The sequence below is a fragment of the Solanum tuberosum genome, unplaced genomic scaffold (assembly GCF_000226075.1).
Source record: "Solanum tuberosum cultivar DM 1-3 516 R44 unplaced genomic scaffold, SolTub_3.0 scf00013, whole genome shotgun sequence".
Taxonomy (NCBI): domain Eukaryota; kingdom Viridiplantae; phylum Streptophyta; class Magnoliopsida; order Solanales; family Solanaceae; genus Solanum; species Solanum tuberosum.
The window spans coordinates 1,692,802-1,705,971 of NW_006238940.1; the positions used below are offsets into that span (position 1 = coordinate 1,692,802).

At 36.5% G+C, this 13,170-nt stretch overlaps 1 protein-coding gene across 1 annotated transcript in view; it reads left to right on the plus strand.

Annotated features, from left to right (window-relative positions):
* The first annotated feature begins 226 nt into the window (after positions 1-226).
* LOC102601318 (calcium-dependent protein kinase SK5-like) overlaps positions 227-13,170 on the plus strand; it is a 14,282-nt gene continuing 1,338 nt past the window's right edge. Inside the window, exons 1-6 of the mRNA XM_006339966.2 lie at positions 227-947; positions 1,994-2,137; positions 2,240-2,392; positions 2,574-2,689; positions 11,099-11,266; positions 11,420-11,644. Coding sequence (XP_006340028.1) covers positions 359-947; positions 1,994-2,137; positions 2,240-2,392; positions 2,574-2,689; positions 11,099-11,266; positions 11,420-11,644 — 1,395 coding nt within the window. The 5' untranslated portion in view covers positions 227-358. The remainder of the gene's footprint in view (positions 948-1,993; positions 2,138-2,239; positions 2,393-2,573; positions 2,690-11,098; positions 11,267-11,419; positions 11,645-13,170) is intronic.

The following is a 13,170-nucleotide window of genomic DNA, read 5'->3' on the forward strand; positions in this document are numbered from 1 at the left end:
TATATAGTTGAGCAACTTAGAAAAGCTAAGTAAATAATTCATGTTGGTTAAATTAATTAATCAAAATAAATTAATTCATATTCACTGATTAAAAACTTGAGTTTCAAAAAATAAAATAAGATTAAAATAGTAAACTTACTTATTTTTTAATGCACATAAAATCCAAAATAGTGACATATAAATAGGGACGGAGGGAGTATTTGACTGTTTTTCCCATAAAAGAAAGTGCAATGAATCTAGAGTGAGAAAGTATAGTGCAAAGATTTAGGAATATCCTCGATCAAGAGAGAGAGAAAAGGATTGAAGAAATTTGGAGGAAAATTGACTCTTGTACTTGCCCTTCGATTGAGAAGAATCAATGGCTTCATCTGCTTCAGAGACCGACAAAAAAGCAGCAACAGAGTCTACTAAGACGAGCACAGTTCCACCATTGAAGCCCACATGGGTTCTCCCTTACAGAACTGAAAGACTTCAGCAGCTTTACAGTATAGGAAAAAAATTAGGGCAGGGCCAATTTGGAACCACCCATTTATGTACAGAAAAATCAACTGCTACTCTTTATGCTTGCAAGACTATACCAAAGAAGAAGTTGATTTGTAAGGAGGATTATGAGGATGTTTGGAGGGAGATTCAGATAATGCACCATTTATCTGAGCACCCAAATGTGGTCAGGATAAAGGGTACTTATGAAGATACCCTATATGTGCACATAGTTATGGAGCTTTGTGCTGGTGGAGAGCTTTTTGATAGGATCGTTGAAAAGGGACATTACAGTGAAAGGGAAGCTGCGAAGCTTATTAAAACTATTGTTGGAGTGGTGGAAGGTTGTCATTCGCTAGGGGTCATGCATAGAGACCTCAAACCTGAGAATTTCTTGTTTCTCAGTTCAGATGAAGATGCTGCTCTTAAGGCCACTGATTTTGGTCTCTCCGTTTTCTACCAGCCAGGTTTTTCTTTTTGATATCATCTTTTGAATTTGATTATTGTCATTTCGATTGTGGACCTGCAAATTGGAGTCAATTTAAGAGGGTTCAAACTTTTGTTTGTTTGTCTGTACAGTTGGATGTTTTCAAGGTCAGGGAAATATAGCAACATCTCTTCTTTCCCCTCTTTAACCATTGTTATTAGTTTCTTTGAAGAAAAAAAAAACTTGAGTTCTATCTTTGTTAATTGTTTCTACTTGTTCGGATTTGATGGACATAATGAATTCCAAGTTTCGTAGTATGAATGGGTTCTGGATTCTTATCTAACAATTAGTTTGGGTAGATACTTTTCCTTGTAGCAGGAAAATGCATAGCTTTATGTAGCATTATGATTTTCACTTTGAGTTGATTATTACAATCAGGTGGTTAAGTTTCCTGGTTATTAATTCTTTAGAAATAACTAGTACTTGTAACTTGGTTTGTTTCAGGTAGAACATAGTATCAGTGCTCGATTGCTGTAAATATAACTTTTTGTTGCTAGGATTATGTCCCCTATTACAGATACTTAGCAACGAGGTGGCTTTTGTGAACTGTCTATTTAGGTTTCCTCTCAAAATTTTAGGATTGCTTTTTGTTGTTTCCATGAATGTGAAGATGACTTGTCTTGTTGTTCCCCTTCAGATAGATTGCTGGCTCTGTACGTTTTTCTGATGATCTACTTATTGTGTCGTTCTTCATTAGTATTTGGTGGGTTCATATATAGCATGTAGTTATTTCATTCAACTAGATCTTGCTGAAGAGAAGGTTTTAGTTTTACTTTTACATATTTTCGTTTGGAGGTTCTGTCATGTTATGCTTATATCCTTGATTGTCTTTCTGATTTAGTGTTTATTTTGGTTTTGTGAAATAACCTAACAACCTTTCTGATGTTGCATGCCTCGTATCTTTGGAGACTTAGTGAAGTATGCCTTCCAGTAAGAGAGATGCTGACCATTCTAGTTCTTGTTCAATTATCATTTCTGATCTATCTAAAGAGACACGTTGGCCCCTTTATTATTTATTATGATTAGGTGAAATGTTTTCCGATGTGGTTGGAAGTCCTTACTATGTTGCACCTGAGGTTTTACGCAAGCATTATGGACCTGAATCTGATGTATGGAGCGCAGGAGTTATTTTGTACATATTACTTAGTGGCGTTCCACCTTTTTGGGCAGGTATCTTGCTCCCCTCCCTTCCAAAAGTTCGTATGTTTCTGTTGCAGACTTCTTGTTGGTGCTTTTAATATCTTAACATTCATTTGTTCCTCTTGATTACAGAAACTGAGATGGGAATATTCCGCCAGATATTGCAAGCAAAATTAGATTTTGAATCTGAACCATGGCCTGGAATTTCAGATAGTGCCAAGGATTTGATACGTAAAATGCTTGACAGGAATCCAAAGAGGAGGTTAACTGCCCATGAAGTTTTGTGTATGTTCCTATTCATGCTAAGGTTTAACTGCAACATGTATTTGGTATTGTTTCTAGAAAATGCCATTTAACTCTTTACTGCTTCCCTTCTAGAAGTTGGATTTTGGGAAGAACTTGAAAGGGCATAAAAGAAAACTGCCTTCACAAGGAGCTTAATTTCTTCTTTTCTTGCGTCTCTCAGGCCATCCATGGATTGTGGATGACACAATAGCCCCTGATAAACCTCTTGACTCTGCAGTTCTTTCACGCCTCAAGCAATTTTCTGCAATGAACAAACTTAAGAAGATGGCTCTCAGAGTAAGATTTTGACAATGTTGTCTACTTATCATAGTTTATTGCTTTATCTCAAAAAGTCCCGTTTACCTTGAAAGAACATAACGTAATGATATGTTCCATAATAGGTCCCATTCTTCTACTCTTTTCCGAAAGAGGATTAACATTGAATACTGAATACTAGAGGGTTTACTTGAAAGGGTTGCAGGAGGATTACAATAAGCTATTAGACTTTCTACAAAGATGGCTTCAGTCTCACTGATGATGAAACTGAAGTAAGATCTAAATACTGTAATAACAAATGATACCTGTATAGTAGAGCAGAATGTAGGACCCCCCTCCCCGTCTAAGGGCCAGACAATCCACATAAAAAGGAAAAAAGGTACAAATGTGACACTTGGAGAATTCAGTTGTATCAGGTGTGTGGGTTGAGAAAAATATCATGTCAACCTGTTGCAAAAGCATTAAACTAATTATGCTCATACTATAAGACTAGATTGTCCATGGCCCACGCTTGGCATGGACCCAACATGCCTGGTTTAATAATACAACTTAAACAGCTTAACTACAGTCATCCAAATGTCTCTTTGTTGACATGGACATGCCATTTTTTTTATGTACTAGTGCGAAGGAGATAAGCTTATATACCTTTGTTTAATATTGATCGTGTTGTTCCAGTCTTGCATGGATCAAGATACATAAACATAGATGAACCCAAATATTGATTCATACTGAAATTTAAATAGATAATAATAAGCAATAGTCTATGTATAACGTGTGCACAATTGTTTTTTTAAAGTACAGTAAGTTCATAAGACCACCCATAAATCAAACCTTATAGATATATGAACCACATATCATAGCATGTGCTATTAGATTTTCCCTCCACGCTGACCTAGACCAGTAGTACTCAATGCTATCCTTCAACCAAAAAAATTTATCATGGACCCAGCCTAAATGTCCTGTAGGTGATATTTTGTCGTCTTGTTCACGCTCTCGAGCCCTATAAGATCAATAATTCACTGCATATATAACCAGTATTTGTGAATTAGAAATAAACACTGACCTATTGCTTAGCAAAATAGGATAACATGTAAGCGTCGCTATTTTTTTTTTAAATGACCGTGGTGTCCGGGCCAGCTTTTGCGCACCTCGACTAATTCCACGGGATACCTGCCACCTCCCACCAGCAACATGTCCACGGTAACTCTGTCCACCAAGGCCAGGACAGATGGGAAGAATCACCTAGTGTTTTTTGTCTATGCTGAGTTTTGAACTTGAGACCTCAGGATTCTCCACCACTTCATTGACCACTAGGCCACACCCTTGGATACATGTTGCTAAAATTATTCGAGCTTATTTTACTTTAAGAAGTGCAACTACCATTTAGATACTAATTCTTATAGCACCTCTTATTACCCGTATCTCAAACATAAACAATCTCTTAGAGATGACATTCAGATTTAGTACCTCAGTGTGAGCCAACATATGGATGACACGATCATACTTCTTCAGTTTCTTCTTGAACTTGCATAAGTTCTTGTAGAACCTATCAACTGTTCACTGAGATGATGAATCCAAACAGTGTTGAGGCAGCACAGACCACGAGGTGTCTTAACATATGCAACAACACCAAGAAGCTATGGAAAGCAAGCAGGCAATAGAGAGAAATTTCATTCCTGATCTCCCGATAATATGAGTTACTTGCAGGTCACAATAGCAGCTTCTTTTCTGTTTTGCCATTCTTTTCCACTTGAACTCTAAAAGCCCCTATTTACATTAGGAATCTTTTTGATTGTTTGCTCCATGACTTTACCCCAATATAAAACCTTAGGCAAAAATCTCAGATTCCTATAATGAAACTATAAACTAAAAGAAATTTTATACATGAAACACTTCAGCAAAGCAAAGAAGTGTCAATGTGAAACCTACGTTTAGAGATATCACTGAAGCATGTCCTTGTGCAGAAGGATTCATTCACTGATATCATGAGCTGGACATCATATAAAGCTTTAGTTGATCATAAAAAATAATTACTTAGCTTATGTAATATGAATAACCAAAGTAAGAGTTCTCGTCAAAATGATATAATTTCCCTTGTATGGAGACGTTGGTGCAATTTATCACATTTTATCTTCCAATTTATCATTTAGTGTGTCCAAAATCCAATGCACTTTCTTATAATGAAACCAGTTGATCAAACAATTTTTTTTCAATATCAAATTAGCAACTGAACTAATAGAATTCTTTGAATTACAAGGATGGATTCCTTTTGCCTCAGAGCAGACATATGTTCAAGGGATATCTCTTTTATATTTAGTACAAAGAGAAAAATAACCAATTTTTTTTGGCGGAAGAGAGTCTTAAAATCTAACATGCAAAGCATAGGCTAGCTTGAACCTAAATTCTAAGACTGATCTTCAAACTCTAAACCTAGAAGCTCAACTTCAGCACATGAAAGCAAAATCCACAATAACTACAACAGAATAATACTACTAGAAAAAACACATAGTAACATAAATCGTAGCATAAGAAACAACATATAGTAATAGAAATGATAGAACAAGCAACTACAAGAATAATAGTACGACTACTAGTAAGGGAGAATAGGTGAGACAACTCTCAAGTACCTACTAGCCTGTTACCTTAATCCGTCTCCTCCATAGCCTCCAATCTAAGGTCATATTCTTGGTAAGTTGTAGCTGCTCCCTGTCTTGTCTAATCATCTCTCTCCAATATTTCTTCGGCCTACCTCTACCTTTTCTGAAACCATCCATAGCCAACTTCTCACACCTCCACATTGGGGCATCCATGAATCTCCTCTTCACATGTCCAAATCATCTCAGTCTCGCTTTCCGCATCTTGTCCTCCACCAAGGACACTCCCACCTTGTCCCGAATATCTTCATTTCTAATCTTATCTATCCTAGTAAGCCCACACATCCAAATGTTACAGCTTTATTTATTTAAATTAAAAGGCATCCAAAACTGAAGATAAAGTTGAGCTTTCTTGAGAATTTTGAGTATTAAATTTATAGTGGGTGACGAAGTACATTTTGGATGATAGAATGTTGAAATGTATCCTGTGCAAATTTTTTTTTCCACTTCAGGAAAGTGAACTCAATCTTGGGACAACCTAAAATTGGAAGTTCGGACAGTTAATTTTGGATAGAGGAAGTGCCATTTTATCACAAAAGAAGACTATAATTTATGTTCCTTTACTTTGAAGTACATTCCATGGCAAGTACCCAAGCATAAGTTCAGAAAGAAGACAGCTCAACTTCGACTCTTCCGACCCTCGTCATCATATTTTCCTTCTTACACTAGGACATTTACTTACTGTTCAGATTTTCTAATCTATTTATGAAAATAAGCCATTGTCTGTCTTTAGAATATTATTTCCTATGAACAGATTTTTGCACCATATTTCCTTTTAAATAATTTCATGATGAAAACAGTCCTCTGGAAATTGGAAGAGGCAGTTGGATATGTGCCATTTATTGAAGGATTATTGCTCTTCTTATGGCTATCCCAGAATGATTAGCTTATGGTCCAGGAGAAGTGGCAAATGTTCTGCAGTTTTTCATGGTATATGTATCTTTTCATATAAATGAATATATTGCTATCCCTAGTTGTGTTTGTCAAATCGTGCATCCTTTTGTGCTTCTGGTAGAGATGAAGGTCACATCAAGATGGAGCAAGCTCAAGGGGTCTTTGTTTTGGTCATGACTGTCTTTGCGCGAGAGTATCTTATAATTTTTGTCACCTTGACTTTTAACTCATTTAAGAGATCGCAATAGTGTTTTCAAAGGTGTTTTTCGGGTGAGTCCCAGGGTGAGTCTCGGGGTTGGGCACACCAAAATTGCTCCGGGGTGCAAATAAAAGACGTAGAACCATAGGGCGCACAACCTAGAAGTTGAGGCGTAGGCTCTGGATGTAAAAGCGTAAGCCCCGGGCGTAAAAAAATGCCTCAGCCGTTAAGTTTCATTTTTGTTATTCTAATTTTTTTTTTGCTATAGATCATATTTCTTATTATGGTGTAATGATATTAATACTTATGCTATTATGTTTTTATGTTGTAGTGGTTTTTAAAAAAAATATATAAACAAAGAAAGCAACTCTCATAGAAAATGACACTGCCATAAATAGTTGTCTTAGATGATTATTCCTGAAATTGATAGGAATATAGAATAGAGATCCCACAACACTTTGTTCGTTAGACAACTTTATCCATTTTTGTCATTGCTTTTACACATTTCATCCTAATCCTTCTTTGAAATATATATAAACAAAATCAATGTAAATATTAGTTGAGGGTGGAAAGACAAGTAGATGTAGAGATTGACGATGGAGTGGATGATGATTTCATTTGAAAGATTACCTCAACTTATATCATTTTTTTGTGGTGTTATCTTTCTCCAATAATAGTTATAATAACCTTTTCTATATTATTGGTGATTTATTTGAATTTATTTGCAGAATTGTTGAAAATTTTTCTTTTGCTTATTTTCTTATTAATAAAACTATAAAATTGAAGATATATCAGACGTATTCCCCATGTTTTCGGACTTACGCCTCAATTCCAGCTACGTAAAACGTCTCGTCCCGAGCTATGCAAAATGCCTTCCGCGCCTTTTAAACACTGGATCGTAGTACTAATGAAAGTTCAACAAACATACTATTGATAAGTGGTGTCACTAAGCTAGCATGTTAATGCAAATTTTCTTTGGAAAATATTTCTCTTTTATACAACAACCTACCTAGTGTAATCAACAAGTGGGGTTTGGGGAGGGTAGGAAGTACTCAGGCCTTACCCCCACCTTTGGGAGGTAGATCGACTACTTTCGATAGACCCTCGACTCAAAAAAGTAAAATCAAAGCAGGATTGAAAAGAAAATAACGCAGCAGAATAACAATATGAACAAAACAAAAGAAGCAACAAGTAGTACTAAAAATTGAAGAATAAGCTACTACGTGTATACTAACTAATGCTACTAAATAAGAAAAGATGGGTAGATGGACTAACCCCTGTCTCTCCCACATACAAGTATGACACACTTGGCTACCTGCTATCTTTCTACTCCAAACCTCTAGTGTCATGTTCTTAGTGAATTGAAGATCTGTCATGTCATGTCTAATCACTTCATCTAATTCTTCTTCGTCCTACCTCTGCCTTTCCTTATACCTATTATATCCAATCTCAACACTTCTTCACTTGTGCATCCATGCCCCTCTTCTTCATATGCCTAAATTATCTTAACCTCGCTTCCCTCATCTTGTCCGCTATGGAGGCCATTCCTATCTTGTCCCGTATAGCTTCGTTTCTAATCTTATCTCTCCTAGTAGGCCCACTTATCCATCAAAGCATCCTTATTTTCCATACCTTCATTTTCTATATGTGAGCGTTCTTGACTGCCAACACTATACCCTATACAATAATGTAGGTCTAACTAGCACTTTGTAGAGCTTACATTTAAGCATTGGTGTTCTTACCACATAGTTCCTTGGTTGCGAGCCTTCATTTTGCCTACCCCGCTCTAATACGATGTGTGACATCGTCATCTATCTCCTTGTTTCCTTGAATTACAGACCCAAGATACTTGAGACTTCCTCTCTTTGGTATGACGTGTATCAATCTCACCTCCACCTCGCTTCATGCGTTACATCACTAAACTTTCACTCCAGGTACTTTATTTTCGTCATGCATAACCTGAAACCCTTAGATTTGACGGTCTATCTCCAAACTAAAGCTTATCGTTAACTCCACTAGGCGTCTAGTCAATCTATACTATGTCATCTTCAAATTACATACACCACGATATCTCCCCTTGAATATGTTGTGTCAATTCGTCCATCACTAAGGAAAACATAAACAGACTAACGGTTGATCCTTGGTGCAATCCCATCATATTTGGAAAGTGTTCTAAGTCACCTCTATATGTTATTTCTGGATCTTGACTCCATCGTACATGTTCTTAGTTGCCCTAATGTAAGCAACAAGTACACCTCTAGACTTCAAACATCTCTATAGAACCTCCCTAGAAACTTTATCATACACCTTTTCTAGGTCAATGAACACCATGTTTAAGACTGTCTTCCTATTCCTATACCACTCCAACAATCTCCTTATAAGGTGAATGACACCTTTAGTTGAGTGTCCCGACATGAATTCGTTGAGATACCTTGATGTTCTCAGAGTGGGAAGAGTTCTACACAAAGTGTCTCGAAGAAGAAACTGCTATAACAAAAGAACCGGGTCCTATCAAGATATAACTATTCTGTTCGTGGGTTGTAATATTAGTTTTTTGTGTGGTTCTGAGACAAGATCTTGATTACACTCTTAGGTGATTGTAGTAGGTGTTTTGTGTTGTAAAGAAAATTTATTGACTGGTAGAGTCATCGAAGAAGAGTATAGAAGAGGGTTGAGGTAGGGACTGTTGGGAATAGTTCCTTAGGTACAAGGACGGTTGTAATCTTTAATTGGTCGAGATTAGTGAAGAGTTTGGGAAAATCCTATTGGAGGTAGGTCATGGTTTCTGCTTCTCTTGAGCAAGGAGTTTTCCGCACTAAAATACTTGTGTTGATTTACATATTCCTCACTTTACTTTCTTGCGGAGTTTTTGAAAGAACCGTGTTCGTTTAGGCTGTTAGTTGCAGCTAAACTAACAGTGTCCAAAGTTGTTCTCGGAGATAGACAGTCTCCTCCTCATTATCTCGATCTTGTCTCAAACTTTCATAATGTGGTTTAGTAGTTTGATACTCCTATAGTTATTACAATTTTGAATAGCAAACTTGTTTTATACAACAAAAGTTGTACTCCATCTCTATTCCTATGACATTCTAGCCGTCCTAAAAATGACACTAAACAACCCAGTTAGCTAGCCCGTACCTACTCTTGTGTGGCCTGCATTCTGACACCTACATGTGTATCGACATTGATAGACTGATATGCAGTTTTGTACTGGTGTGATAGCTTAAGTGGATTAGGGAACACAATAATTAATTTTCCCATTGATCATTTTGCAAGCATAGACTATCTAAAATAGTTTTGGTCCATCCTTTTTATGAAGTTGACACAATTACCTTCAGCTTATAACATGCCAGTATTATATGTAGGAAATATGTCTAGAACTTTACCGGAAGAGTTAATGGCCATCAAGTATTTGGAATTTATGCCGGTTTTTGTTCATCCATGGACAGAATCACTTGCCTAATATTTTGATATCGTGATCCTAACCTTTTGAAATTTCATTGTATAATCAGAGATATTTCCTTTGGTTCCTGCAAAACTTGAAGAAGTTTGTCATAGACTTCTATCCTAGTTCTGTATAAAAGTTGCTGGCCCTATTCTTCTGTTCTAAAGTTAGATGCCACAATTGCCAACAGAAAAAATTATTAGTGGTATGATTTTTATTTTCCCTTTTAGGTTTGTTGCGTTTGCTTGGTCATTCTTGCTTTCTAATTTTCTGAACCTTGTTCCGCTCTTGTTGAGAGCTTATATACTATTGTACAGTCATTCAATCTAATCCTGAAAGTTATGTAAATAAATTCTAATATACTGAATGAAAAATCAAAATAGACAATAGCTGAAAAAGGAGTAACAAAAAAAAAAGGTCTAAATTTACCCCTAAAGTATATGACTTGTCTTATTTTTTTCCTTCTGTTTACTTTTCGGTCCATGAAAGTCTTGCCTTATTTATTTCGTCCCATATTTGCCCCTATCTCTAACAGCTGTCCAGCTTGGCTTTGACATTTGCCGAAGCGGAGCCACCTAGACAAACAAAAGATCCAAATTTACCCCAGAACTATTAAATTGGTTTATATATGTCATCTGCAATAATTTGAAGTATGTCCCTGAACAATTAAAAAAAGGTCCAAATATACCCTTGAGCAATAGTATATACCTGTACATGGTGACCAATTTTTCTATGATTGAAACCTGTTAGTGGGAGAGGCAAATTTGAGACGAATGATAACAGTGAGGGCCCTGAGAGCTCATCAAAGGATAGTATAAAACAAATCGAACGTTAGGGTCTTAGGGGTATATTTTGACTTTTCCCAAAAAAATTTGATTTCCGTTGGAATTGTACTTGGATGACTGAAATTCTAGTCATCATCCTTTCTAATTTCGTCCCTAATTGAAAACTGTTACTCTCTACGTTCATTTTGTAACTGGTGTTTGACTCAACATCAGTTAAAGAAAGACTTTTGACACATTCCAAAATATCCATAAAACTGTCTTAAATAAGCCATGACATTTCTATGACTATAAGAGCATGTCATTAAGGGTGAAATTTAAAGTTAAGAGTTAAAAGTTTGGCAAATATAGAAAGGTGTTTTTTCGAAATAGGGTAAATAAGAAAGATTGCCATATAAAATGGAACTGAGGGAGTATTTATTTTTTGTTTTACTCATCATCTCTTGTTGCTTATAGGTGATTGCGGAGAGGCTATCAGAAGAAGAAATTGGTGGTCTCAAGGAGCTATTCAAAATGATAGACACAGACAATAGTGGAACAATCAGCTTTGATGAACTAAAAGAGGGTTTGAGACGAGTAGGTTCTGAACTAATGGAGTCTGAGATCAAGGATCTTATGGATGCAGTAAGAACTCTCCTTGGCGTGTTACTAATTCACTGTTGTGTCTCTGAAATATGTCCACCCAGTCTTACTTAATTACTCATATATGTGCACTTATATACTTCTGTCGGTGCATTTGAGTTTATGGCATCACACATGACATGGTGTATTTGTCAGGCAGACATTGACAACAGTGGAACAATAGACTATGGGGAGTTTCTTGCTGCGACTGTGCACTTAAACAAGTTTGAAAGAGAAGAGAATCTTGTATCAGCGTTCTCTTTCTTCGACAAAGATGGCAGTGGATACATAACTATTGATGAGCTTCAGCATGCTTGCAAAGAATTTGGTCTAAGTGAGCTTAATCTTGATGAAATGATCAAAGATATTGATCAAGATAACGTAAGTTCTACTATTTGCAAGTTTTGTGTCCATGTGCGTGTATAAGGCGCAATGGACATATGCTATTTTGCATAGAAACAACTACAACATACCTAGTGAAATCCCACAAGTGGGGTCTAGGGAGGGTGGTGCATAGAAACATCCTCATTTCCGCTACTTTAATCTTTTGGACATGCGAGTTCTTGACTGGCCAACACTCTTAGTCCTTCGCATAGAAACATTGATTCGGAAAAAAAGAAAAATACCATGTGTTTTAGTCTTTTAGATTTGATGGAGTTGCCTCTTTTTTGTTATGTTCCTTCTGGCTAATCAAGAGAGGGACTGTTTTGCAAATGAAATTTGTAATGGACAGTATTGTGTGATGCCTAGTACTATCACAAACCATCCCCACCATCCATCAAAGAGAGGAAGTAAAGGGAAATGCTTCCTCCGCATCTGACATATTTGTTCTTTCTGTTATATTATGTTTTTCATCAGAAGACCTGAGTGACCATTATTGACCTCAGTATCGTTCCTTTCTCATGTTAGAGAGTATGCAGTGTTACTGCCATATGCACTGGAAAGCCCTGTCGCACCTTCAGATGATGACACCACACTCAGAACTGATCTAATTAAACTATTCTCTGTGGTTTCCTTTTAAATTTTAATTGACTAGTTATTGCTCGTCTGAGGCCTCTGTCTCTTATTTCCACGTCAATCTCTCTCCTATATAGCAACAGGTGTACCAGTAACTTCTGTAATTCCTTCGACATTTTTAGTTGCCTAGGCTTACAACCTTCTCTTTCTTTGTACTTTTTCTCTTTTGAGCTTTTCCTCGTACTTTTTGTTTTGCTTTTAAAGCTTTCAAAAGATTAGGGTAAAGAAAGTGACACAGTTCAGTTTAAATTTATCTGTATCAAGGTTTTAAATCTTATGATTGACTTTTCTAATCTACATTTTGTCATATAAATAGTGGGTCAAGTGTGTAAGTCTGTAGCATCCAGCAAATATCTCCATTTCTTTGCATTTTTTATTAAGTTTATTCGTTTTTGTTGAAACATCAAGTTGTACAAAGTTTCTTCTCTCGAGGTCCATGAGTTGGTGATTCACCTATGTTTTTCAAGCTACTTTTGCACTATAGCTCTGCCCTTCTTTGTGTAGTTTAAATACTGCTACTTCAGAGAAGGTAAAAAGCATAGTCGGTCTGTTGCAAATTGAATTTAGTGGTTTTACTTTGAACTGTGCCAACATATACCCCCTTTTCCTTTAAGGGAGTTGCCTCATTTTCTAATGAAGGAGTATCTTACCTCTTATATACAACCAAATGTTTTATGAATCCCATGTTGATACTTGTAAACTTCTAATGCCCAAAGAAGGTGAGTCATTAGTCAATACCTCACACATGATCCCACTTGTCATAATGGAATCCACATCTAAACTCACTTAACCATTTGATCTCAATATTTTGTCTTTTTTTTTTCTCCCCTTCGCCCCCCTCCCCCTTCTTTTTCTTGTTGCTTAGTAGAAGAAGGGGGGGGGGGGGGTGG